Genomic DNA, 27,463 nt, shown 5'->3' on the forward strand with positions numbered 1-27,463 from the left:
TAAGTTTAATCAAGTGGCCAAGACCTAATGAGGTGGGACTATACGTCTTCTAAATTACTCTATAAGGTAAAATTTTTTTAAGACATCAGAACTTGAGGCATCCTTAGGGCGCTACAATGCACCTGACGTGGTCTATACTGAAATCGCAGGTCAAGATATTGAACGCCGGGTTGTGGAGCAACAAAAGAGAATACATACAATGCTCGAATATATGGGTTGGGATAGCCCTTGTGGTAGGCTTCGGCTTGTGTAATCCCATTTAGAATCATTTATCAGGTCTTCAAATTTTAATCGGCACCATGTTATCAACAACAAGCCCTCCTCCTACTAAATCTGAAAAACAGACTGGGGACGCGCCTGCCAAACAAAGTCTTCCTGAAAAACCTCCTCTCTCTGTACTAGGAATTATCTACCGTGAGCTAGAAGTGACGAGACGACTCCTGAAATCCAACTTCATAGGATTTGTTTTCATCTTCATCGGTGGATTCCTGTCTAGGGTTGTCCGTTCACCGTTGCCAGTGGCGGACACGGCCATAGCAGCAGTGAAGGCCTCGATTTTAGACATTGCTTGCAATTATGTCTTTGATATCTGCAACCAGACTACTTCTCCCGAAGAGGACTATCTGAATAAACCGCATCGTCCCATTCCCGCAGGCTTAATTACCATTGACCAAGCAAAGACTCGGTGGTTCGTATCGTGGACATTTGTTCCCCTCGTCCTATACTACCTTTGTGGATTTTGGGCCATGGTACATCTGTTCGAGTGGGAGTTATTGATTGCGATTTGTTACGTTCTGGGGTTCTTCTCCTACTTTATGCGCAATTTTTTCGCCGCCTTCTCCTACTGTATTCTGGGACGACTCCTGAATCAAGTCCTAGCAAGAGATATACCAGCCTGGGACTTAAGCTTTGTAATCGACTTCACTATATTCGTGTGGTTCATGGGAACCATTCACGTGCAGGAATTTCATGACCTAGAAGGCGACCGGAAGAGCAATCGAAAAACCCTTCCAATGCTGCTTTCTGAACGAGGTGTCAAAGTTTTACGTGTTTGCACATCTGTCTTCGCTCTGGGGTTCGGAATCGGGTTGGCCTATCTCGGGTACCAAAAGAAGGATCAAGGAATTCTCATTGCCCCGATCTCTGTGTTGCAATTAGCGTCATCGGCCGTTCTTTCTTATAGAATTACAGCTTCGACATCGCCCGAGATGGATCGGAAGACTTACCACGTTTACTACTACATTCCGGTTTTATTCATATTACTCTCACTGGTTTTGGTAATAGAATAACCGCGTGATCCGGGCAAGGCTCCAGATTCATGGTCATAAAGATTGCTAGATAGACTTACCTTTTCATCAAGACCCTAGTCTTGTGTGGAACACAACATGAGAAAAGACGAAACGAAGATATTAAACTAAATACTGCATTTTTTGTATTATAGTAGGTGTTTTAGAAAATTTAAATTAAACTTGGTAGATAGGATGAGGTCTGTCAAGGTTCACTTCTACATATGCAATTTGATTCAATGCGTGTAAGGATGATACCAGGCAAATATGAGGTGGTGAGCTTTCCCGTCCTGATAAAAGTCTAGCAAATGATGGATTATGCTACGCACAGATAATTGTATCCAAGAATATCTTGAAGTTACAATGCTGTACTCCCTTTAAGAAGCTAAACATCTGCCCGCTAACATCTAAAACTATACTTAAATCCACATATCAAAGGCGTATGGGAGACTACTCTCATTTTCTCTCTTCTATCTAAATCTAGCTACTGCCCTGTGCTCTTTGATTAAAGCCACTTCCCCCCTTTTCTTGCACGATTTCTCTTGCCTTGACCACATATTTACTCGTAGTATCTGCTAAGATTCTTACATCGCTTTCTGTATAAATGATGCCGAAACCCAAATCTACCATCACTGGAATTAAAGTATGGGGAAACGCTCCGCTGTGCAATGTTAGACAAAAATTTCTCTACCCAGGAGTGAACGCATCATCATCTCACCCAAACAGTGGCTTTCCATACTTCTTGCCGGCAGCTGAGAACTTTTCTGCGGCTTCAGCGAGCGTAGGATGTGGGGTGGCCGACGTAGGAAGCGGTATACCAGCATCTATGGAGAAATCTCCGGCTCCGAACATCAAAGACCCAACCCCTTCGAGAGAAGAGATTTCCTCGACGTTCTCAATGCCCTTGACAGTTTCAATCTGAGGTATTACTACAACGTGGCGGTTGTATGTTTTGATGTTGTAAGCATCGTCTTCGTAAAGCGACGCATCCGATACACCGGGAGTGAAAGTCCAGGGGTTATAAGAGCGGTGTCCAATAGGAGCTAGGATAATGGTCAGTGTTTGTCTAATATCTAAAGAGGGAGAGGAATCTACTTACGATAGTATACTTTTGCGATTATCTGCTTGACTTCTTCCGCGCTTTCACAATGAGGAATGATTATCCCTGAAGCACCGGCATCAAGGGCTGTTGTCAATAAGGTATCGTCACCCTTATGTATCTGATGAGCAAACCACAAGTCAGAATTTCATTCTTATCATACTCTATGAGTAGTCTGTTGGGCGTATAATCATACTGCGCCCATGTTAGTACACCATTAATGATGTGCCTTCCAGAACTTTGACAGTGGTGGGAAAGAGAAGACACCAGTAGAATTTCATGAACATACCTCTCACTATTGCCAATGTATGTCCTTCTGAGTGATGCTGAGCGGCATGAATAGCACTGAAAGATGGACTTAGTGACCACCTTGTATGAATAAGAATCAACTCACTCGTTCAATGACAATCGATCAAACGTAGAATGTTCTGTGTCTATCCAGATGAAGTCCGGTCGAGCTGAAGCCAATGCCTATCGAATTTAGTTATGGAACATGAAGCATAGATTAAACGAGCTTACTTTTGTTACGGCTGGGCTAGGAATAGTCTGCGTGACCCCGAATAGGGTATTCTGGGGGTTGTCGCGCACTCTACGCAGTGCCTCCTGAAGATTTCCAGGGTATGTGAGCAATGCTGCCCGCAATGTTGCTTTAGATTGCGAGACTGGCTGCTCATCGTAGGACTGGTTCATGACGAGCGGTGATAATGCGAAGATCTGAAAGCTATTCACTAGAACGTGTTCTGAGGTAGAGGTCACCCTATCTTTGCTGGATTTTAACCATATTATGTATGATATTTGTACACGTGAAGTAGTACATGGTTAACCTGGGTCTCTTTTGACTTGCAGTGCTCGGTCTACTCTTCCAACTACCTCAATTAGACCAGCTCGTCCATTGGGGTTGAGCATTAAGTCCAAAGCCTACATAACACATCATGTACAAGCCGCACTGTTAGACTGTTTTGATGATCATTATGCATGCTGATACATTTCCGTGTATTGTACCTATATCTTGCAATAACACACCCTAACGTCGTGCTAAAACAATGGATGAACAAAAATTGCCTATATAGGAAATTTTACTAGCGCCAAGTATGACACACCAGATGCATCTATTGTTGTCAAGTGAAACAGGCATATGTAACAGAGTAGATCTGCAATTTTAAAGCTGTATTTTATGTACATATCCTGCAGAAAAGAGATTTGCCCCTTCATGTTTCGACTAGCTCGACTAACTATAGGACATACATGGCATTAGGGCTAACTAATGCTGGTGGGGGCCAGCAACAAGCTGTAGGTCGCAGAACTTAGGCTATTCTAATCAAATGTTTGGAAATAATTTCCAAGCAAAGTAATTTCCTGCGCCTCTTTTTTCTAAGGATACATGCTGATTGTCATGATTGCCTGAATAGTTGATTTTCCCACCTGAAATAAAGCGATATGTCAGTGATTGTATCACGCACGCAATTGACGACGCAAATTGTATAACAGCCTAGATCTACCCAGTTATCCAATTTTATTTCGCACTGATAAATCGGTTATGTTAACCAATCCAAGATTTCTATAATAACAGAAAGACGTGATTGCCACTTGGGGAATACAGATTATCAGAAATAACTGTATGTAGTAATAAAGTAGGCCGGAATCCATACACCTCAATTCTTAGCTCATACCTGGTCTAGCACAATGACATTGATATTGAAGCGATCCTATTATGAGTAGCTTGTTTTGTTGAATTTACGCATATCTCAACTAGCTGGTTCTGACAATGGACGCATAGGAACTATCGGTATTTATAAAATACAGACCACTAAAAGATGAGTAGACATTAGGATGTTTATGTACAACACCGGATGACCCTGTGTCTCAACCCTTAACAAAAGTCCGTAAAATAGAAGGGAATCACCATAACAGAATTCATGGCTCTCATTATCGTTTAAATCAACCTTTTCAATCGTATTCTGAATCTCTAAGGGGTCTGAATTCTGTTTATCAATATTAGAGCTCTATAGCAGGTTGACCTTTCCAACAAAAGAGTGCGCATGCTGATGAAAGGGCACATCACAATGAATTCTAACGACCTGGTACAACAGAAGTACATTTCTGAGGCTCTAAAGCGCCAGCAGCTGGAGTGGGATGCAAAACCGGAGGCTTTGAATACAAATGCAAATGGTCACAATGAACGCCTCCAACACTTGAGCGATGACCCGTGGATCGATTATGCTTCATTGAAGTCACCAATTCATTCCGGTGATAATGTCAAGTTCCTCGTCATAGGTGCCGGTATGGGCGGGATTCTTATGGCTGTTCGTTTGATACAAGCGGGTTTTTCCGCGGCAGATATACGCATTGTCGACCCTGCAGGCGGACCAGGTGGTACATGGTATTATAACCGATATCCTGGGCTTTACTGTGACACCGATAGCTATCTGTATTTGCCGCTTCTGGAAGCGACGGGGTACATACCATCACAAAAATATGTTTCAGGGGTAGAAATACGGAAATACATTACTCAGATTATTGACAAATGGGACTTGGGAGGCTCATTTATGTTTGCATCCAAGGTGGAGAAATTGGAATGGGACACTACAACACACCTTTGGAAAGTCAATCTGAGGGTCCAAAGAGGCCCAAAAAATTACCAGGATGTCACAAACGTTACTTTCAATGTCCGATTTCCAATCGCTGCTTTGGGCAGATTTCGCGGCGCACAAGTAGCCCGGGTTGAAGGTCTTGCCGAATTTGGCGGCTCCTTGTTCCACACCGCACGTTGGGACTATAGTACGACCGGAGGGTCACCAGAAGAATCAGCTCCCCGAATGGATAAACTAAAAGAAAAAACTGTGGGTATTATTGGGACTGGTGCAACAGCTATCCAGGTCGTACCGGAGTTAGCCAGGTACGCAAAAGAGCTGTTCGTCTTCCAACGAACCCCAGCCGCCGTTTATGCTCGGAATAATCGAGTTACTAGTGACGAGGATTGGAGTCGTATTGCAAGTGGTGACAGTTGGCAGGAAGCCCGTCAAGACAACATGATGGGACACTTAACCAATACCTTCCCTCCAGGAACAGAAGATATAGTGGGTGATGAATGGACGAGCAAGAGGGCATATTCAGCTGCTATTGGAGGTCCCCGACCTGAAGGAGTTACGAGGGCAGAGCATGTTCAGGATTTATATGCAGATTCATTTCGTTTGGATGCTGAATCCAGATCTCAACTACGGACTCGTGTATCAAATGTAGTCAAAGATCGAAGCACAGCTGAGCAGCTTACACCATGGTATCCGGTGTGGTGCAAACGGCCAACATTCAGCGATACCTATCTCCAGGCTTTCAATGAGCCGCATGTGCACCTAGTCGACACAGACGGCAAGGGCGTCCGGAGAGCCTCTATGAAGGGCCTTGTAGTCGGAGAGACTGAATATCCGTTGGATGTATTAGTTTTGAGTACTGGCTATGAATCTCGTGTGTCCAGTCTCAACATTGAGTCTGCCGGACACTTCACAGTGCTCGGCCGTGGTGGTCGTACGATGACAGAAAAGTTTGATGTCCAAGGTACAACTACGTTGCACGGATGCTGCTCTAATGAGTTCCCCAATTTCTTTTGGATCGGTGCCAGCCAGACGGCTGCCCCTGTAAGCTATACGCAATTATCCGAGATCATGTGCCAACATATCTGCTACATCATAACGGAAGCGCACAAGCGGGCCGGCGACAATGTCAATTTCCTGATTGAGCCTTCTATAGACGCTGAAGAAGATTGGAGTGTCAAGATCATGAACGGTGCATTACGATTTGCCGCGATCACGGCCTGTACCCAAGGCACCCTCAACACCGCTATTCTAGATATACAAAATGATAGTATTTCTGAGGTAGTCAAAAAGCGAGCACGTATGTGCCCCTGGGCGAATGGAATCACTGATTTCAAACAAGAGCTCCAGAAATGGCGTGAAAAAGGCACATTAGAAGGCATTATTATTCGCTTGACCTGAGCTACCATCTTCAACAAGGATGCTTCTGAAGAATGGCATTTTCAATGGGGCATTTCTTGATAGAATGCTAGATAATCTATCGTATTGAGCGGTGTTACAAATTGAGTGCAGAGCCAGCCGCAGATATGGGACTTGAAGGATTGACAATACCAGTATCAATGCACGTATTACTATTACATATGTATACGAGATGGTAATTAATTTTATGCGAGGATGAGTCAATGGAAGATGACAATTTATTTTACAATTAGCGCGGGGATAAACCCTTGTCACAAAAACAACTATATATGGAACATCCCAAGGCTGATCTAAAAACGCTATAAACAAAGCATTCATTTTTACTTTCTCTCTCTCTACACCGTTGACTAACAGGGTATCCATTGATAATCCGGCCAGAAACATAAAATGGGTTTTACAAACCTGGTCAATGACACTGGCCTGAGCGGTAGGTTTTCTGAGTGACTGTTATCCTGGCAAGGAATCAAACATCTCACTGAGGGCACTGACTAACCGATGTAGTGCTTAACACCTGGGTGACCACCCGATCCTACATTGTCTCGTGAGTATTATCCCACAGAGTTCCATACATGTTATTTGACAAACATTAGCCTTGCTTTATCTATGGATGATGCTGGTATTATGTTTATTTATATCGCTGATTCGCGGTTTCAATAGTTTTACTCCCACCCAGGCCGATGTTTCTGTGTTCAAGGTCGTTACCACCGCGCCTGACCCTGCTAAGTACCCTCACGCCGCTAGATGGTACAAGCATATCGCTTCGTACGAGTCTGAGTTCGCCACCTTGCCTGGCGATCCGTTGAAGCCTTATACAACCTATGGACCTGATATCATCGAAGATAAGACCGCCGCCACCACTAGCGGTGATAATGACGAGGAGGAGGAAGATCTATTTGGTAGCGATGAGGAGGAGGAGGACCCCGAAGCAATTCGTCTTAGGGAAGAGCGTCTAGCTGCTTATAAAGAAAAGAAAGCAGCTAAGCCCCAGCCTTCTGCTAAGTCCATCGTTACGCTGGAAGTCAAGCCTTGGGGTAAGTTAGAAAAAGAAAGAAAGAAAGGAAAAAAAAAGGGGGGGTCCTTCGTCGGAGAGATCGTTAACAAAGCCTGTGTTCTAGATGATGAGACCGATATGGATGCCCTAGAAGCATCAGTTCGCAGCATTGAAAAGGATGGTCTAGTCTGGGGCGCTTCCAAATTGGTCGCAGTCGGATTCGGCATTAAGAAACTACAGATTAACCTCGTTGTCCAGGATGAAAAGGTGTCAACCCTCGATCTCCAGGAGGAGATTGAAGGCTTCGATGAATACGTCCAGTCTTCGGATGTTGTAAGTCTGATGACTGCCATGGGAATTTCTATTGCAAAGCTAATTTATATCACAAGGTTGCCATGTCGAAGCTGTAAACAAAACAGCTAATACGCAATAATAAGTAGCCAACACATCCAACTTTATGGCTCAAAAAAAACCACATTATGATAAAGAAGCCCAATAAAACTCAATCGAAATTCAGGATTCGCAAATTTGTTCATTATCCAAATTTGAAGTTCGGCTCATCTTTTTATTACATGGGGGTTTTTCGGTCACGGAGAATTGCATAGGGTTATTCTATTCAAATGCTCATGACTCTAGGAGCGATAGTTGTTAAATTACCCTATATACACCAAATAAGATCTTTTCTTCATTATCTCTCCGTATCGTACTCTAATTTCGTGTTGACTGTTGCTTGCAGCATGATTGCGCCTGGCAGCCGTAAGTGAGGCAAACTATCTAGAATTTTTGGCGTTCGAAACATTATTTGTACGTGCAAGACTGGCTATGAGGTTTGCTGCTGCATATTTTCCTGGATTCTTGCGTGCAACATCCCCTAAGTACTTAGCCCTCGCCCGTATGCCACTACTCTTCGGTCCACCGTCTATGACCTGCAGGAACGCATCACTGATTCCTTTGACTGTCCATTCCGGAGCAGTCCCTCGCGTAGCATATATTCCAACCCCGATGCTCTCCACTCGTTGTGCGTAATTGTAAAGATCTGTCCACATTGGGATCACTATCTGTGGAACGCCAGCTCTGTGGGACGCATATTAGTGCCCTATTTCGACCATACACAGTACAACTCGCATCATCGATTCTATGAGACTTACGACAGGGCTTCATTATAGCAATTTGCTCCTCCGTGATGCACCGAAACCGAAATGTAACCCGTTTCCAGTAACGATACCGGGCTTGCGCTTAGCCAATTGTAGATCCGCACTCGCCCCTGATCGATGTGATCTTTCAAGTACAGTCTGGCCTCATCAATATATTCCGCTTGGCCGAATTTCCACAGAACTTGTACACCTGTCTTATTCAATAAAGTCTCTATTGCTTTTTCCATAATCATTGTGTGTTGTTGGTCGTATTGAAACAGACTTCCAAGACATACCATTATCGTTGATGCCTTCTGAAGCCACTCGAAAAGATCTGGATCCTGCTCAAAGGCCGTCACGACACTTGATACTATCGGATTGACACATACGACATTATCAGGTATTGGGTCGACAGTAGGACCAGCTTCGAGCATGGTTTGCATGATCCAAGATGTACTATTGTTGTTCAATGCGCCAAAGGCGTTGTCAATACCATGCTTGGCAATGCTTTTTTTAGTTTCGTCCAAGTCGGACATGGTCCCAAAACTGATGATTGCCCGCAACGCAACGTATATGTTCTCGGGGATGTTCTTCCATGGGATTGGAAATGGGAAGTCTGTGCCTACTCTGCAAACGAGAGGTCAATTAGTGTCATATTGAAAGGGAATGAGTGACTTCATAATAATTCTTACATGGGATATTTCCAGAGAACGTTGAGCTGAGGTTGGATCATGGGCAACATATCTATCAGGGACGTCGGTGTGAGGAACGTATGTAGTCGATTCCTTTTGTGCGTTGCGTCTATTGCTGGACGAAATGCAAAATCCAACACGACAAGGGCAGGGTCAATTTCATCAATGATTCTGAGCGTCTCGTTGTATATTCTGACGTATTCATCGCTTGTCCAGGGACTCAACGAAGCCTGTGCTATCTTATACAGTTGTTTAGCCCCTCTTGACCCGGGGGCGTGTCTGAATTGGACCATGACTTCAGACCCAAACTGTCGCTGCATCAAGACCTCCATGGGCTGCATGCCCGGTAGGGTGTGGAACACAATATTCCCCTTAGTACGCCCATCGCCTGACTTCCGGGCGGATGTAGAAATACGATCTAGTGACTTGGCCACCGATTGAGCAGAGGCAAAGTGAATATCAAGAAAGGGATGACGTTCCAGTAGTGCTTGAACTGTGGCTAGCTGTACGTTTAGCTGCCCATGGTTTTGAGTCGAGAGGAATAAGACTGTGTTGCTTTTCCCTCTTACTGGTGGCTGGACTTCTGTCGGATGGGCTCGGAGATACGAACCCAAAAATGCAAACACCACTGAGGTTAGAACGATGCCAAAGGTAACAGATATTTCTGGCATCTTGGTGTTGGCTTGTCGAATTCAATTCCTCTGGAACAGACGAACAGAATTTAGTACTGTAAAGAGAATACTCCCTAGTCATTCGACAGGACTTACTTTTTATACTGACAGAGATCGAGATTTTAGCAAAAGTTCATGCCATATCAACTTTCAATAAGCTCCAGGAATTATGATTAATTACTCATAGAGGGAACTTCTGTCCGCCATCTGCCATTATAGCAAGCCACTTCCTCTGTAGAGACTGTCATCAACCATACCAAAGACAGGCAATATGTTTATTGTTTCGCTGTACTCTTTCGAATTGGATTGGACAAAGATTGTCTGATGCAATTCAGGCTTGACAATACTCTACATTCAGGATCACGTCACGTCACAAGCAGATCGTTCCCATCCTGCGTACAAAACGAGGGCCAAAAATTACCCGAGTAGGAAATAATGCCGTTCTACACGCTTAGCTTAGCAAGTTTCTTGGCATAAGTGCGATTTTTTGTAAAATGCCATAATAAGTAAATTTCCTGTATTGCACTTATCTGTTGGGTCGGTTTTTCCCTTCAGTTCCCAATCCACATTTCGTGTCAACTTGCCTTTACACTATCATCTGAGTGATTGACAACTAGGCATATCCACAATGGCAGTGGAAAATAGCCAATACACCTTAAATATGGCATTCACACTTGATAGGGTAACTTGTTTTATTCCGTAGTTAGGTAAAACGTCGAGCGTCCCACCAGAATTAATAGACGCATGATCATCAGAGTCATCACCGTCATTGTCCTAGCACTCGCAAGCTCAATATGTATAGGTAGTTCGACAACCTGTTCCCTTCGCTCATGTTACACGAGCACCTGGCGTAGTATATTTTCTCCATATTAATTACACACTTCGATTGCTCGATGATTTCGGAAAATCTAAGCCTGGGAACAGGCAACCTATTCGTTCTTACCGGGGTTGTCTTGGTCTCCTGGTATCTTGCTTCAGTTCTAACTTCATGGTATCGCCTCAGGGCATTTCCGGGCCCATTCTGGGCAGGCTTTTCTTATTTATGGGTAGGCCAACTTGGTTGGGCTGGCAAACACTATGGTGCGCACCGAGAACTCGGCCGGAAGTACGGTCCAGGTCTGGTGCGAACAGGTCCTAATGAGCTCGTGTCGGACGATCCAGAGGTTATTCGAATGATGTCTGGCGCTCGTAGTTCATATCGGCGTGACACATGGTATCTGGGAGCTCGACTGAATGCGTACCATGATAATATGTTCTTGCTACTCGACGCTGCCTCTCACGACAAGGCCAAGGCACGCACATTTGGTGCTTATAGCGGACGTGAATTCCCACATTTGGAACGAGGTATCGACCAACAGGTCAACAAGTTGATAGATATTATTCGTACGAGATACGTTCAACCCAATGATGGAAACCCACGCTTGCTGGACTTGGCGCCCATTATGAGTTTCTTTACGTTAGATGTTATTACACAAGCGGCTTTTGGGAGGGAATTTGGCTACCTCGAGACGGAATCTGATTTATATGGCTGGTTCGAAAGTCTTCGAGCGTTTTTCCCCTTTGCGACAATGAGTGTCAATGTCCCTTGGGTTCGGAATTTCTTTTATTCACCATGGGTTCTCAAATTCTTTGGCCCGAAGACAACAGACAAGAAAGGGATAGGTAGGTTGATGTGGTAAGTTGGTACCCGTATTACGCGACACTTTGTTCCCCCTACTGAATCACTATTCCAAGGATTGCTCGAAAGGAGGTAAACAAGCGCTTCGATTCTGGTGTCAAGGTAGAGAATGATATGCTTGTATGTCATACACGTGCTGTGACCCCCGTCCATCTACCGTTATTAATATGAGTGTAGGGATCATTCATCAAACACGGGCTCAACCGTAACGACTGCGAGTCCGAGGGGTTGTTTATGGTCATAGCAGGATCTGAGACCACTGCTTCTGCGCTTCGAGTGATTATGTTATACGTGATGACTACTCCTCGGGTTTACCAGAAACTGAAGAAGATTGTCGCAGAAGCAGTCCGCGATGGGACCGTGTCTACTCCGATCACGTATGAGCAAGCCAGACACATCCCATATCTACAAGTAAGTAGCCCTACAATAGTGCAATATTTATTGTCAATCTTGTGCGATTCTTCCAAATTCTAAGTCATTCATCCTATTCTAGGCTGTTCTCCACGAAGGGCTCCGTATGCGCCCTCCTGCCCCATCAATGTTCCCCAAATCAGTTCCTAAAGGAGGCGATACTATAAATGGAAAATTTGTTCCAGAAGGGACCGCAATTGGCATGAACACGCCGTCAATGATGCGCTCCTTCAAAGAGTTTGGACCAGACCCGGACATGTTCCGACCGGAGCGATTCAGTGAAGCCTCAGAACAAGAACGTATCAAAAGGGAGCGAACCGTTGATTTACTGTTCGGGTACGGTCGTTGGATGTGCGCTGGCAAGCCCGTGGCCTTGATGGAGCTGAACAAGGTGGTCTTTGAGGTAGGTTGAAATCGCACGAAGCCGGAAAGTTTGAACTAACCAGTATACATCAGTTGCTACGCGAATTTGACTTTCAGCTAGCCAACCCAGTCAAACCATGGAGTACAGAAGCCTATACGATTTTTATGGATTACGACTTTTGGGTGAGGGTTACAAATGCGAACACACTTGACTCATCTCAGAACCAGGAAGCCACTTCGTCATGATCCATGTCTTATCATACCACAGACCATTAGACTCAACGACCTAAGCACCATGCCTTAAGACAGTCGAAAATACCAAGTTTTTTATTTGTGACCTTTTCTCAACATATTTATATCTATGATAATCCGCTTGCCACACGGCCAAAACGCTATTCTCATTTACACCAAACAAGGAGTGACTTCTCTTGATATAGATAGACAACCAGTGAGATCAATATTAAAGGAGCCTTGTCCCCGAGACTGTTGTATAAGGAGAGTACTAATGTCACAAGAAAGGAAGCTAATAATCATCTGAGATGAAAGAAGACCTATTCGCATACGGTAGGACTGTAGAAGTTAACATCTCAAGTATAGAGCGGGCAGCCTTAAGAAAGCGGAAGTGAACGAATCCTCATCTACAACATTAAGCGCACCACGCGATGATCATTTATCCCACTCAACGGTTAGCTTGAGCATTATGTCTCCGTAAAACAGAAGGATTATGGAGTCAAACTCATGCATGCATCTCTGCTAGACTTAGTGAAGGCCCAATGCTCGATGTGAACAGCAGCTATGGAAGAGCGAAAGATGGCACGATAGCGGTTGACACTTCCCAAAATCTACGCAAGCTACAATCAGCATGCGATAAGTGCAACATATCGAAGACAAAATGTTCTCAGGGGCAGCTGTGTGAGAGGTGCCACAGGCTCAAGACCAGCTGCTATTACATCGTTCGGAAACGTTGAAAAACGAAATACACCGGCACAGTCTTTCCGTGTTTATTTGAGCAAKGCGATSGAGCCACTCCTGACGATGCTTTCTTTAACCAATGGAATTGTTACAATCACATACGAAGAATACATGCTTACGCTACACCTTATGATGACTACAAATTGCAAGCAAGAGCAGTAGTTCCTCGGCTTTGATTTTTGATTCAGTCCTCATGACAGTGGCAGCCCGATTGCTAGTTACGAATAGCGCCTGGGTATCGGTTTCTATTACCTAGGTCTTTGTAATGATGCATAATTAGTTCAATCCTATCGGTGCAAGATTATGTGCCTCAATAATATCAGCAAACAATCGTTCAATTTTAAAGCCTCGCTATAGGACTCGATGCACGAGAAATCAATATATGTCAACGTTGAATATAATATATAATACTAGATACTACTCTCGATGTGCTCGTACATAACAGGAAAGTGTCCTCTATCGAATTCTAGGAGACCGGTGTGTCTCCAGATAGTCTCATATTCTGTCTTCGCTTTTTCTGTCCCACAATATCGGTCGTCAGCGGCCTCTTCTCTTCCAGATAGAAATGAAATGACGGCGATCAAGAAACAAACGGTTATCCTGCCATCACTTCTTCTCGATAAACTTACTAGTTCATTTCAGGCCAAGACTACTCCAATATAATTGCGGGGTTGGGAGTTATTGTGATATTTGGACCGGATATACAGCTGGTTCAAAGACAGAATAGGATATGGTAAACGAATACGAAAATGGGTTGAGATTGACAACATAGCCTGGCTATCAATCTTGATCATCCGAATAAGATTCCTTTTACAGCTTTTATATGTGGATAATCTTTTTAAATGAGTTGACTCTCATTGAATAGGCTACAATTATCTAATTAACCATATCATTATGATTGCAGCTATACCGAATACCTTGTGATTTCCCCTGTGGAGGCCTTGCAAGTGCGAAAGCATCTGGCCTTCTCCACACCGGCATGAAAATGATCAACACTGGAAAATACTTTCTAGGTCTCTCGAGATTTCTCCAGGGTTGTATTAGAGCTGACAGATTTTTCGTTGTTTCTGTGGCACTAGCACCTGTGCGTCATGGTACGACATAGGGATACTGGCAAAAATGCCGGCAAAAAACCGGCAGCGATGATTTATTAAGGAAGCTGTTATCGCTATTTATGAATGTTCTTGTAGTAGCCAATTCTCCACTAAGCAATGCACACGAATAGCAACATTGATTCACAATATTCTTCCATAAACAAACTCCCCTCGACGGACGACAGCATCGCAAAGATTGTCTTTAATAATGCGTGTTCTTAATCTTTCAACCACCGCTGCCTTATATGGTGTTCTTTCAGCGACGTTAGCTGGAAGCCAGATTGTAGTTCCTACAATTCAAGGGTTTCAGCGTCAGTATCTTGATAGTCCCCAACGTTCAGATCGATAAATTGACATAAAAAAAGCAACAATCGACGATTGGAAGGCTGCACGCGCCAAGGCAGATGCATTTGTTGGCAAATTGACGCTCGATGAGAAGCTGGCTATGGTCAGGGGCAATGCTTCGGCTGGCTTCTGTAGTGGGACAATTGCAGCTATCGAGAGACTGGATTTTCCAGGAGTTTGCATGGAAGATGGTCCTAATGGAGTGAATTACAACGATAAAGTTAACGTCTTTCCTTCTGGTGTTACGGTCGCGGCGACTTGGGACACTGAGTTCATGTATCAGCGTGGCCTCGCTCTCGGTGCCGAATTTAGGGACAAGGGCATCAATGTCATGCTAGGGTAAGTCAAAGGCTATCGACCGTCGGTCTCAGTCCTCAAAAGTGGGTTCGCTAATTTTAGTATTTAAGACCGGTTGGAGGGCCTCTGGGCCGCAGCCCGTACGATGGCCGTACCTGGGAAGGCTTTTCTCCGGACCCGTACTTGACAGGATTGGCGATGCAGGCTACGATACAAGGGGTCCAGGAAAACGGCGTTCAGACCACTGCAAAACATTTCATTGGTAACGAGCAGGAAACCCAACGAAGCAATACCACTCTCTCAAATGGAACTCAGGTCGCAGCTATATCCTCTAATATTGGAGACCGGGCATTGCACGAGCTGTATCTCTGGCCGTTCGCAAATGCCGTGAAGGCAGGAACAAGCGCAGTCATGTGCTCGTATAACCGGCTCAACGAAACCTACGCGTGTGAGAATTCTGATGCCCTAATCAGTATTCTGAAGACGGAACTAGGATTTGAGGGATACGTTGTTTCTGATTGGGGTGCTACGCACTCAGCCGCGCCGTCTGCCAACGGCGGTCTGGACCTAGAAATGCCAGGTTATACTGGAACGACAGAGGTCTCTACATGGTTTATACCTTACCTCCCCCAAGCCATTGCAGATGGGTCCGTCTCCATCGACCGCCTGGACGACATGGTAGGTCGTATCATGACCCCGTATTACCTCTTGAACCAAGACGCTGGTCATCTCACACCTGACGAATCGATGATCTATATGTTGCTAGTAGCTACTAATGGACTGCCGGGAGCTGAGCAGCTTTCCAGCCTGGTGGGTGTACCTTGGCAAAATATCGCCGCACGAGATGTCAGAGGCATTCACGGTGCCATTATTCGCGAGATCGGTGCTGAGGCGACAGTTCTCCTGAAAAATGAAGGCAGTATTCTGCCACTCGGCTCGTATAATGAAATCGGTGTCTTCGGATCCTCTGCAGCGGATTTTGTAGACGGTCTTGCGTACTGGGATATGGGAATAGATTACGGTCCCCAAATTGGTCCTATTGCCGTTGGTGGTGGTTCCGGATCAGTTCGCTTTACCACTGTCTCTGCTCCACTTGATGCTATAAAAGCTCAAGCTTCCACAAAAGGCGCGCGTGTTCAATATCTCACCAATAATACCGCCATCGCTGCCAATGACATCACCTTCTACCCTGTTCCAGAGATCTGCATCGTCTTCATTTCCCAATTTGCGACCGAGGCCTCTGATCGTGATAGTCTCCTTGCTAGTGACAACAGCACCGCTGTAGTAGAAAATGTTGCTTCTCTGTGCAACAATACAATTGTCGTGATCAATGCACCAGGGCCACTGGTATTGCCTTGGGTGGAGAATCCCAACGTTAAGGCTATCCTCGCGGCTCACTTTCCCGGTGATCAGATTGGCAACTCCATCGTCGACGTCCTTTGGGGCAATACAGAACCCAGTGGCCGCTTACCATACACAATCCCAGCGAAAACCTCAGATCCAGATATTATTCCTGTAGTCAGGGAACCGGGACCAGATGGCTGGCAGTCCACGTTCACGGAGGGTCTATTCATTGATTACCGAGCGTACGATGCTAACAGGTCTGAGCCAGCGTACGAATTTGGATTCGGTCTTGGTTACACGACTTTCAATATAACCGGAGAGCTAGCAGCTAGAACTACAGCATTTAATCCCACAGCAACACCCGCTAATTCGGCTATAGCGCCAGGGGGCAATCCTAGCTTGTGGGACGAGATCGTTTCTGTCAAAGCCACGATACTCAATGTGGGCAAGGCCACTGGCAAAGCTGTCCCTCAACTATACTTAGAGTTTCCTGAATCATCGCCAGAAGGTACGCCTGTCCGAGTTTTGAGAGGATTTGCAAAATTGCAGCTGGATCCTGGAAAAGAAGGTGACGTGCAGTTCTCACTAATGAGAAGAGATCTCAGCTACTGGGATATACATGAACAGCAGTGGGTGATCCCGACTGGAGCTTTCACCGTCAATGTAGGCTTCAGCTCCAGAGACCTCAGGGCATCCACTCAGGTGACTGTTTTGAAGTGATTTGCGGTGTGTAATCTCATTTTGCTTCTGGCTCGTGGTTAGAATATCAAGTCCACTTAGTTAGCTAAATACCTATTAGTAAAATACGAGATTCTTTTGGAAAGGAAAAGATTCAGTTCTTTTAGGCTAGACGCTGACTGGAATTCCGATTCCGAAACCCCAAAAGTTCAGCATCGGCCAGTGTCCGATTCTAGATTGGATTGTGCGTCTAAAGTCCAAACTAGAAACAGGCGATATGTATACTCAACTCAACTAAAAACAGAAGTATTTCCAACTGATTGCGTTTATTTCAAGCCATTGCGCCAAATGTCAACACGTATCAACGCACTAAGCTGACATCACCCAAGGTTGCATCTATCTACAGAGGATCCGACACATGATTGGAAAACACAACATAAAGAAATTTGGACTGATTTGTTGGTTGTTAGCTTCCTGTTGACTTCTCCATATTCCTTGCCACAAACTCAAGTCGAATATTTCTCAAGTAGTACCTTCCAAGATGGGGCAGTTATACCCTTGTACTACACACGTAACTGTAAAGCAAAGGATAGACAGAAGTACATCCATCAACAAGCGTACTCAGTTGTTACGTACTTTACACATGCATCATATGTAGCCGCGGGGAATCATTTCGGGCTTAGAGACAGTCTTGTGAGTCTTGACCAATATTCTTGCAAATTAGGTATAATGAGCAATATTTAATGGACATATCTGCCTTTGCTTCTGTTATTTTTCGAGTAGATTGCTCGGATATGTACGTAATGAGTTGTCACTATGTCCAGTCTACTATTCAATACCTAATAAACAGAAAGGGAAACTTGATACGAATACGTCTCGGCAGATGTGGGAAAAGCTTCCAGCCTATGCCACCAGTTTGTCTTTTACATATTCAAATGCGCAATGGCGTTACCCGAGAGATAAAGGTAGTATCTGATTCGGTTAATTGCACTTAGTGCGTGCGAGCCTCTACCTGTGCCTGTGCAAGATCTGGCTCATCATGAGAGGATTCGGCAATTGACAACTTTGTTGTCGCACCTGCAAACAATGTTGGGATTGCGGTTGCATGGCGCCTGTACATTGAATCAGTATCACTACGTGATATCAATAGCTTCCCCGTCAGTTAGATGTCTCCCCATATTCCTCGCTTCTACTTGGGGCTTAAGCACTTGTCTGCCTGCAAAATCCGGAAAAGGTCACCAATCGCTAGATCAACATAAGACTACGGAAGAACCAAAGTGCAAATACATAGCTCCGCGCCTGTCTTCGTATCGCTTTACCTGAAAGGGTCGTAAATAGGCACTATACGCATGCATGTGTCTAGCGTATCAGATACATCCATATTATTACGCACTATAATAGGCTCTTATGACATCGACACTTTCCTTGCTACAGATAGCAAGTGCAATACTAGTGCTATGATATTCTCGTTTCATTCGGCCGAGGTAAATCAGGAAATTTTTTACTCGGAAAAACAAGACAGTAGATAAGGTAAAGAAACAGAGTGCTATTAATGTCCAATTTCCTGGTGGGTATATCTCTCAAGAGTATGGAATAACACCCTCACAATCACTAATTAACCCTTCCAGGAGAAGCACGGCACTGAGATTATGACGGCTCTTTCATATTTCGGCTCAAGAGCCGAGCGAGTCTTCTGTAAACTGAATGATTCATTCCGTACACAGTACAGAACATATATCTGGTTAGTTGTATACAGCAACCCGGAAAGATCAATAACATATAACTAACACATTCGTGTCGATCGAAATAGACATTTTGCGGCACAAACTGGGACAACCTAGATTATTCAGGGGTTTACACTTCGTACGACGGAGGTGCTGCCATTGCCTGACCATATGACTTATAATGAGATTGAAAATAGATACAATAAAGAAGAGACGTTGGATTATTTTGCCTAGAAATGTGGTCATTCAACATATACCGACAATATCGCGATGTAACTGGTTAGAGCCAAAGGCGGTGAGTCTCCAGGCGATTACATAGCTGAGGCCCCACTCTATGCTGTCCCGCATCGAAAGCCATCAACCTGGCAATCTTTATATTTCAAAGAGCTTCTATACGTTGATTTGTGTCAATCTCAGCAGACTCACGATATCGCACTTTTATCATAATGGGTGACCCACGCGCCCTTCTACAAAAGGTTTCTTCACACCATCTCCCGACAGAACGTCGTTCGGTGGCTAATGTTGTTATGTTCGGATCCAGGCCGACAAAGCCCTCTCCGGTGCCTCTGGCGGTTTCAGCTTCTTCGGCGGTCGATCCGAGAAATACGAAAATGCAGCAGATCTATACGTCCAGGCGGCGAACGCATTTCGAGTGCAAAAGATGAGTACGTCAACCTGTACTCTCTGGGTGCAGCTCGAGTGCTGCGGCCCGAATAACAAACCAAACGAATGAAGCTAAATTCTTATTGGTATGATGAACAGATAAAGAAGCCGGAATCGCATTCGAGAAAGCCGCCGCCGTTCAGAGAAATAACCTCAACGAGCCCGACGATGCCGCAAATAGCTTGTCCGAAGCTTTCAAAGTATACCGCAAGACAGATCCCGAGGATGCAGTGCGAGTCCTTGCAGGCGCAATTCAACATTATATCAACAAGGGAAATTTCAGACGAGCGGCTACTCACCAACAAAACCTGGCTGAATGCTACGAAGTTGAGATTGGTAACGCCAAGAAAGCGTTGGAGGAATACGAGAAGGCTGCCGAGTGGTATGAGAGTGACAATGCGGAAGCGTAAGTCATATTCCGATTGCCCCGAGATATTCAGAGTAACACTAACTTATGTCACGATAGACTCGCAAATAAATATTACCTAAAGGTGGCCGACCTCGCAGCCATAGAAGCCGACTACTCCAAGGCAATCGGATATTACGAGAAAGTTGGAAAAGTTTCCATCGACAATAACTTGATGAAGTGGTCTGTAAAGGACTACTTTTTCAAAGCGGGTATCTGCCACCTTGCAGCCGGGGTATATCCTATTCTACCTATGAGTTACACTCATTTAGCTAACCACTGTTTGGCGTAGGACCTCGTTGCGACCAATCGTGCTTTGGAAAGCTATAGAGACCTCGACCCCACATTTGCTTCAACCAGAGAGCACGCATTATTAGTCGATCTTTTGCAAGCTGTTGAGCATGGCGAGCCAGACACTTTTGCTGATAAACTCTTCCAATTCGACCAGCTGAGCAAGTTGGACAAGTGGAAGACGACATTGTTCCTTCGCGTCAAGGGTAATATTGAAGAGACCGGTGAAGATTTTTCGTAATCCTTGTATTCGTTTGCACCGTTCTGGTAGATGAAGTTGTCTGTTTAGGATTGCATTTTTTGATACACATTCCCGTGGCTCTAGGTTCTGATGATTATGTTGGTAGATTATCATGATTCATATGATCAAGTGAACAAGATTTTCAAGGCGAAGTCCGGTACTTGGGTATAAGGAAGACAATACGTAGATGGCGGGTATATTCAAGGATTCCGAGTTTGTAGCCCTAACCAGACGTTAGAATTATACCGAAGTACATCCATCACGTTCGTTTTGTGGCGTCGCAGACTATCTAGGCAGCAATACCTTGAGTTTAAAACAAACTATCAGATACTTAGCAGCCGAATATTTCAAACTCTTCATTTTACAAGCAAACAGCATGGCTCTCCAATAATTCAAGTCCCAGTTCGTAGCCCATGTCAAAGCACAGCGCGACATCGACGCAGAAGACACTAAACTTCTTCAAAAACGGAGATACTACCTTGGATACTAAGAACTCTATGAGCAATCCAAATTATAAATCTCTGAAGAGAAAGTCCAATTGCAGAGGGCGATTTATGTCCCGCGCGAACGCGTTACAGAGCTGTGTGCCTACCTTAGAATTTCTTATTCTGTCTTGACATCTTATGGCTTTTGAAAGGCTTGGTACATGTTTATTGATTTTTATATAGAAAGGCTTACTGCAATTCAGTCATACAATCAATATAATTTACTATAACGACACCACCATGCTCATCAAGCTATGCAATACCAATATACATCAGATAGAACGCCAGGTTGTACTATACAGAACCGTTCGGGTATCATCAAAAAGCGACGACAGTCTAAGCATGCTTTTCTTATAAATCCTTCTTCGACGCAAATCTGGCAAGCGCAGGGCCCAGCTCCTCTCGCTGTTTTTGCAATGTCTCGTTTTGATGAGAAGAGCGTTCCTTTTGTATGGCTTCAGCCTTGAGACGCTTCTCGTCAATGACGTTCGTCTTTCCTCTCTTTCGGAGGTATTTTCTGAGTGCACTATTGCGGCCACGACCCCGGTTCCTTAGTTTCTCTATTGCTGCGTCTTTGGGTTTGTTGTCTTCTTCACGCTCTTCGCGCCGTTTCTTGTCGCTGATCAAGTCGAGTTTGCCGACGAAGTTTGGATCGAGTGAGATCATTTCGGGTTGCAGCTTATTCAACAAGGCCTTGACTTCAGCTTCCTGGCGTTGTTTGGTTGTTTCGTAGGGATTGACTTCTGTGGCATCAAAGTTGGCTTCTCCGGCGCCAGGGACAAGTACGCTAGCGAAACCCTTGTCATGGGTTACACCGAGAATATCTTCATATGGGCACCATTTGACAGTTTCGATGCGTTGTCCATCGCCACCCCATGCCATGTACGGGCTCTGCACTTTTCCAGCGTCGGTAGCGGCAGCATCAAAAAGACCCTTCCAGACACTGATTTGTGTGCCCCATCCAACAGCTGTGAGATTGCGGTCGCTGATTGCGACACTTGATCCAGGTTGGTAACAAGAATACGAATGGACCGGCTTGAACATTCTAATATCCCACACATTCATTCTCATGTCCTGACCAGTGGACACCATATATCGACCTTGTCGATCAATGGCCATTGATCGTACTGGACCTCGGTGCACAAGAGCTTTGATAAGGGCGGTTTGCGAATTAGGCGACCAAAGAGTGACTGTACCGTTCTGATGGCCGACGTGGAGGATCGCATTCCACGGGTTCTGGCAAAGTGACGTTGGGGAGCCTAGTCGAGTAGGTAGTTCGGCAACTAGCTGGCCTGTGGAAGTGTCTGTATATTTGAGGAAACCGCTGTTTGCCTATTGATTCAGTTAGTTAATAGAAAAGTAGTAGGTGTTTGGGAAAAACTCACAGCACTAGCTAAGAGGAAATGATAGGGTAAAAATTCAAGATATTTAGCTTCGACGTGTTTGTTGAGGCAATGAAGTTCTACACCGGCATGGTCGTAGATATAAACGTTCTTCTTCTGAGCCACGGCAAAAAATTGATTGTTGTGCAGCCACTTCGCATCGCGAATCGTTTCTCCAAGTTGTAGTTCACATCCCAGCTTCCCGGCTCGCCAGTCCATCGTCGCAATATGACCTTTCCTCCCAGCCAAGAGTAAATTCTTGCCGTTTCGCGTATAGTCTGCACGATAGGGTCCAAGTTCCTCCAATTTCAATTCAAACCCTTTCTTTGCGACTTCGATTCCAACATTTTCTCTGATCTCATCTTGTCTGACTTTGTAGGTTCGTTCAAGTTCCGCCTCGGGCTCTAGGAATCCGGACTCGTTCTCGAGGAGGATCTCCGCATCTTTTGCGCGCAGTGCAGCTGTTTTGTATCGGTCCTCAACAGTCCTGAGGTTGCCTCGAAGCTTTTTGTCTCTGATTTTCTTCAATTGTACTGCCTTGCCACGCCCGTATTTCTCTGTAGCTTCTGTGATGCGTCTCTTTGCTTCTCGAGCTTCGACGGTGTCTTGCGGCGAGCGCTTCGCGACCGGCCCGGCGACTGCTGCCATGATTGCGGACAATCAAGCAAGCCTATAAAACAAATGTAATAACAAATGGAAGTAAATTGACAATAGGATAATCCTGTAATTGGAGAATGATGAGCCCGGGTTCAACGAGAGTAAGTAACGGAGACTAAAAATTTCCGTGCCAAGAGTTCCTTCGCTTGTCCGCCACAACTTTTTTTCTTATCGATTAGCCAGTCCCCGCCTTCCGTTTAGTCTACATTTTAAACATTTTTTCCCAAGATTATCAGTTGTCTTAGAATCAGACATCATTCTGGCGACTCTTGCATTCCGTTTCAAAAGGCCAGACGCGGCCAACATGGCGCCAATCACTTCGTCGGTGCATCACCACCGGAGCACAACTAAAGCAAACCACAAGCCCTTCAAGAGCAAGCACGCTACCAAGAGTGCTCTCAAAGAACGAACAAGAGGTATTGTCTTGTCTATGCCATATTTATATTCAAGTAATTGACCGACCGGGCAGGCAAAATCGAGACAAACGAGCGAGGAGTCCGGAAAACACCCCACCAGCAACTCATGTCGAAGCTCGATCGCAAAAACCAAGCTCGTCAGAAACAACAGGTGAAACGCCAGGAGAAGTCTCAGGCTGCCAGTATCTTTGCCGGACAAAATGGAGCTCCCCGTCAAGTCGCCATTGTTCCTCTCGCCAATAGTATTGACGTCGCTGCCGTGATCCGTGCTTTGAACGAAAGTGTCGATATTTCCGAAGATGTCTCAATTGATCGCCAACTACGCATTCGCGTCGACCGGTTCAAGCAGAATATTATGTACATTCCAGCAAAATACGATTTGATACATGCTTTGGATGTGTGTCGTGTGGCCGATTTCGTGATTGTGGTTCTCCCAACAGACATTGAGGTGACGGAGGAAGGAGAAACTCTTTTGCGGTCAATTGAGAGCCAGGGTATCTCTAACGTCCTTGTTGTGGCCCAAGGTCTGGATAAGGTAAATCCGCAAAAGAAACGCCCACAGATCGTTTCTTCTCTCGTGTCGTTCATGAATCACTTCTTCCCCACGATCGAAAAAGTCCTTTCACTCGACTCCCGACAAGAGTGCTCGAATGTGGTTCGGAGTCTATGCACAGCTACTCCAAAAGGTATTAGATGGAGGGACGACAGAAGTTGGATGACAATTCAAGATGTGAAGTGGCCGGACGTACCAGGAAGTCTAATTGACGATGTTGTGGTCACCGGTGTCGTTCGGGGTAAAGGATTAAAGGCAGACCGAATCGTGCATATACCAGGATGGGGGGACTTCCAGATCGCATCTATAACAGCAGCACCCCTTGCAAACACAAAAGGCAAAAAGGAAGATTCGATGAACATTGATGTTACAGAGGCGCCTCAAGTTCTGGATCAGCCAACTGACGATCGTGATGATATGGCGGTTATCGCACCTGAGGAAATCGAGATGAATGATGATATGCTTTCAAATCCAGATGTGGAGAGACGAGGAGTATTGCTTGACGACCACCACTACTTTTCCGATGACGAATCTCATATTCCCGCGCGTCCAAAGAGATTGCCAAAGGGTACTTCGGAATATCAGTCTGCTTGGTATCTTGAGGACGACTCTGATTCCGCGTCCGATATGATGGACGATGAAGACGAGGATATGAATATGGAAGTTGATGAAATCGAGGGTCGTCCTGAAGACGGTGTGTTCCCAGACCATGGCGATGCCATGACCGAAGGTGGCCCGTCAGAATATCCTCAATCAGAGATGTTCTTAGACCCATCGCCAGAAGATGAAGCAGATCAGCTCGAGGACTATCGTGCCAGCCGTCGAACTGAGGCCAAAGAAGATTTGGAGTTCCCTGATGAGATTGAATTACACCCCAATGTCCTTGCCAGGGAGCGATTGCAGAAGTATCGTGGCTTGAGAAGTCTCAAAACTAGTCGATGGGAGACATCAGAAGATCGACCATTTGAACCGGAAGACTGGCGACGACTACTTCAATTCAGCGATTACAAAGGTATCAAAAACAAGCTTATTCGGGAGGCTCTTATAGGCGGCGTAACACCCGGCACACGAGTCAATGTGCACTTGAAGGCTGTGCCGTCAGTATTGCGCAACAGTCCATTGCCAGTTGCATTATATTCTCTGCTTCGACATGAGCATAAGCACACAGTCATCAACATCAACATGACATTGAACTCTTCCGTCGAGAAGCCTATCAAGTCTAAGGAGGAAGTCATCATTCAATGTGGACCTCGCCGTCTTGTCGTCAATCCAATCTACTCCGACGCTGGAAATACGCCCAACAATGTACACAAGTTCGACCGATACCTGCATCCAGGTCGCAGCGCCATAGCTACGTTTATTGGTCCTGTAATCTGGGGTGCGGTTCCGGTTCTAGTATTCAAGAATCAGGCCGTCGAGGACCCAGAAATCCTCGACTCCACCGACAGCACCACTGCTGGAAAGACATCTAACCGGCTGGAACTTATCGCAACAGGCACAGTTGTTGCGCCCGATCATTCCCGAGTGGTTGCTAAACGAGCAATCTTGACCGGTCACCCTTACAAGATTCACAAGAAAGTCGTCACAGTGCGCTACATGTTCTTCAATTCCGAAGACGTCCATTGGTTCAAGGCCCTTCAACTCTGGACCAGACGCGGTCGCAGTGGTTTCATCAAGGAGAGTCTGGGAACTCACGGTTACTTCAAGGCCATGTTTGATTCCAAGATCAACCCTCAAGATTCCGTGGGAATTAGTCTATACAAGAGAGTGTTTCCACGCAGGGCTCAAGCTTTGGAGGAGGTTGAAACTGTTGCATAATCTTTGGCATCTTCTGTCCTCTTCTTTTCTTTTGTGATAATGGCTTATGACGAATGCATACCCCCTTAACATGATAATTTACATGTCATGACTATATAGATGAGATATTGATTGACTTCTCGATGTCAGTTGAACAAAAGTGATACACATTTAAACATCCATCGGTCCAATGGTTATTTGTAGGCATCCATCATACACAAATTCATAAGCTTCTTCCTAAGTGAAACAAAGAGTCTGGAAAGATCAATCAAACACTCCCCGAGTTCCTCGGCGCACCATTATTCCACCTCTCCAAACTCGTGTCATACGCACCACTCGCTTTCCACGAACTAATAATCAAATTTACAATGTGATCCACTCCATTCCCATGCTTCACAGACCCAAACACCGTTGGACCCCCCTCTCGAATCTTACCTGCATCCCGCTCCATAACACTTAGGTCTGCACCCACAGCCTCCGCCAAATCAATCTTGTTAATAACCAACAAATCACTGCCCGTGATGCCCGGACCACCTTTTCGAGGCACTTTATCTCCACCGGCGACGTCGATTACATAGATTATGAAATCGGCTAGTTCGCGGGAATAGTTTGCGGCGAGATTGTCGCCACCGGATTCAATGAGTAGTAAGTCGGTGTTGAATTTGCGTTGGAGGGTCTGCAGGGCGAGCAGGTTTGCGCTGATGTCTTCACGGACGGCGGCGTGAGGGCAGCCTCCAGTTTCGATGGCAGAGATGCGTTCGGGGGCGAGCGCTTTGTTGCGCGTTAAGAATTCGGCATCTTCTCTGTTGGTTGCGTAATCGTGTCAATTGTGTTCATTTAATTAGAGTGGATAGAGGGGGACGCACTTCGTGAAAATGTCATTGGTTACTGCTGCAATGTTGTATTGATCTCTCAATGCGAGGCAGAGCTTCAGCATCAGTGCTGTTTTGCCGGATCCAACTGGTCTTTTAACAACGTGTCAACTGAGAATCGAACGATATAATCGGAATGAACGAGGGCTTACCCTCCGATACCAATTGTGAAAGCTCGATCCTTCCAATCCCTTCCTTCATGGTGAGAAAGCGGCTGCTCGCGATTTATATACGAACCTGGACCACCATAGATTTCATGAGAATGGCCATGGCCACCAAAATCATCGTTGCCACCGTGTGAGTGCGACAGTCCGTTGTCGTGGGAATGGGTGTGACCTGTCGACATGGTGTTTACCTTCGGTATTCGAGGGGTAGATAGCTAGGTTGCTTTAAGTGATCAGGCGCGATATAATCGATCGGTTTGGCCTATGTGTTTGGTTTCTGGACGAGAAATATAGGGTACTCGTGTATACCGAATCCTTTTAGTTTGTGAGATCAAGGCTATCGCAGAAATGTAGATATTTTGGAGAATAAGATATCGTGTGCTGTTATCAGCAAAGCAGCCCACCAGCCCACCTTGCTTATCTAATCAGATGCCTAGTCAATGAGGCTGACGACGAAAGATCATATACTTGCTGATACAGTATGGTTGAAAATTAATATACAGTCAGGAACCCCTGCGAAATGCTTTATATGGGCATTTCTTGTAGGCCGTGCTCAAGTGTTGGAAAATTGTTACCGTACCTGCCATGTCTTGCTCCAGAAACGGTACTAATTAGGGTATTCACTTAGAATCTAGTTATTGTAAGAAATGCGGCGCAGGACGAGCGACTCCCACGAAGCTTGAAAAAGCAAACAGCAACAGCTCGCTCACCGCATATTTAGAGTAGCATCTTCGAAGTTGTTCAATTCTCG

At 45.3% G+C, this 27,463-nt stretch overlaps 10 protein-coding genes across 10 annotated transcripts; 6 read left to right on the forward strand and 4 right to left on the reverse strand.

Moving 5' to 3' along the window:
• Positions 1–299: 299 nt before the first annotated feature.
• BHQ10_002859 (uncharacterized protein) lies at positions 300–1,289 on the forward strand (the record flags this gene model as incomplete). Its single annotated transcript, XM_040875050.1, has 1 exon — positions 300–1,289. One exon carries the CDS (start codon positions 300–302, stop codon positions 1,287–1,289), a length of 990 nt encoding a protein of 329 aa, XP_040731363.1.
• Positions 1,290–2,000: 711 nt separating this feature from the next.
• BHQ10_002860 (uncharacterized protein) lies at positions 2,001–3,075 on the reverse strand (the record flags this gene model as incomplete). The annotated part of the gene is made up of 5 exons (XM_040875052.1): positions 2,001–2,329; positions 2,386–2,472; positions 2,675–2,730; positions 2,780–2,856; positions 2,905–3,075. 5 exons carry the CDS (start codon positions 3,073–3,075, stop codon positions 2,001–2,003), a joined length of 720 nt encoding a protein of 239 aa, XP_040731364.1.
• Positions 3,076–4,424: 1,349 nt separating this feature from the next.
• Positions 4,425–7,793, forward strand: BHQ10_002861 (uncharacterized protein; the record flags this gene model as incomplete). Its single annotated transcript, XM_040875053.1, has 5 exons — positions 4,425–6,273; positions 6,894–6,933; positions 7,050–7,423; positions 7,508–7,716; positions 7,773–7,793. The coding sequence occupies 5 exons, from the start codon at positions 4,425–4,427 to the stop codon at positions 7,791–7,793; spliced, it is 2,493 nt and encodes an 830-aa protein (XP_040731365.1).
• Positions 7,794–8,153: 360 nt separating this feature from the next.
• On the reverse strand, positions 8,154–9,879 carry BHQ10_002862 (uncharacterized protein; the record flags this gene model as incomplete). The annotated part of the gene is made up of 5 exons (XM_040875054.1): positions 8,154–8,457; positions 8,532–8,731; positions 8,813–9,143; positions 9,209–9,711; positions 9,778–9,879. 5 exons carry the CDS (start codon positions 9,877–9,879, stop codon positions 8,154–8,156), a joined length of 1,440 nt encoding a protein of 479 aa, XP_040731366.1.
• Positions 9,880–10,956: 1,077 nt separating this feature from the next.
• BHQ10_002863 (uncharacterized protein) lies at positions 10,957–12,577 on the forward strand (the record flags this gene model as incomplete). The annotated part of the gene is made up of 6 exons (XM_040875055.1): positions 10,957–11,000; positions 11,072–11,554; positions 11,614–11,677; positions 11,735–11,968; positions 12,051–12,371; positions 12,425–12,577. The coding sequence occupies 6 exons, from the start codon at positions 10,957–10,959 to the stop codon at positions 12,575–12,577; spliced, it is 1,299 nt and encodes a 432-aa protein (XP_040731367.1).
• Positions 12,578–14,605: 2,028 nt separating this feature from the next.
• Positions 14,606–17,103, forward strand: BHQ10_002864 (uncharacterized protein; the record flags this gene model as incomplete). The annotated part of the gene is made up of 3 exons (XM_040875056.1): positions 14,606–14,708; positions 14,763–15,081; positions 15,150–17,103. The coding sequence occupies 3 exons, from the start codon at positions 14,606–14,608 to the stop codon at positions 17,101–17,103; spliced, it is 2,376 nt and encodes a 791-aa protein (XP_040731368.1).
• Positions 17,104–19,231: 2,128 nt separating this feature from the next.
• BHQ10_002865 (uncharacterized protein) lies at positions 19,232–20,386 on the forward strand (the record flags this gene model as incomplete). Its single annotated transcript, XM_040875057.1, has 5 exons — positions 19,232–19,261; positions 19,327–19,450; positions 19,548–19,854; positions 19,915–20,089; positions 20,147–20,386. The coding sequence occupies 5 exons, from the start codon at positions 19,232–19,234 to the stop codon at positions 20,384–20,386; spliced, it is 876 nt and encodes a 291-aa protein (XP_040731369.1).
• An 836-nt stretch (positions 20,387–21,222) lies between these two features.
• On the reverse strand, positions 21,223–22,901 carry BHQ10_002866 (uncharacterized protein; the record flags this gene model as incomplete). The annotated part of the gene is made up of 2 exons (XM_040875058.1): positions 21,223–22,203; positions 22,257–22,901. The coding sequence occupies 2 exons, from the start codon at positions 22,899–22,901 to the stop codon at positions 21,223–21,225; spliced, it is 1,626 nt and encodes a 541-aa protein (XP_040731370.1).
• Positions 22,902–23,214: 313 nt separating this feature from the next.
• Positions 23,215–25,697, forward strand: BHQ10_002867 (uncharacterized protein; the record flags this gene model as incomplete). Its single annotated transcript, XM_040875059.1, has 2 exons — positions 23,215–23,326; positions 23,380–25,697. The coding sequence occupies 2 exons, from the start codon at positions 23,215–23,217 to the stop codon at positions 25,695–25,697; spliced, it is 2,430 nt and encodes an 809-aa protein (XP_040731371.1).
• Positions 25,698–25,944: 247 nt separating this feature from the next.
• On the reverse strand, positions 25,945–26,894 carry BHQ10_002868 (uncharacterized protein; the record flags this gene model as incomplete). The annotated part of the gene is made up of 3 exons (XM_040875060.1): positions 25,945–26,479; positions 26,543–26,641; positions 26,701–26,894. 3 exons carry the CDS (start codon positions 26,892–26,894, stop codon positions 25,945–25,947), a joined length of 828 nt encoding a protein of 275 aa, XP_040731372.1.
• Between the last annotated feature and the right edge of the window lie 569 nt (positions 26,895–27,463).

This window comes from Talaromyces amestolkiae, assembly GCF_001896365.1.
Source record: "Talaromyces amestolkiae strain CIB chromosome Unknown scaffold4.1, whole genome shotgun sequence".
Lineage (NCBI taxonomy): Eukaryota > Fungi > Ascomycota > Eurotiomycetes > Eurotiales > Trichocomaceae > Talaromyces > Talaromyces amestolkiae.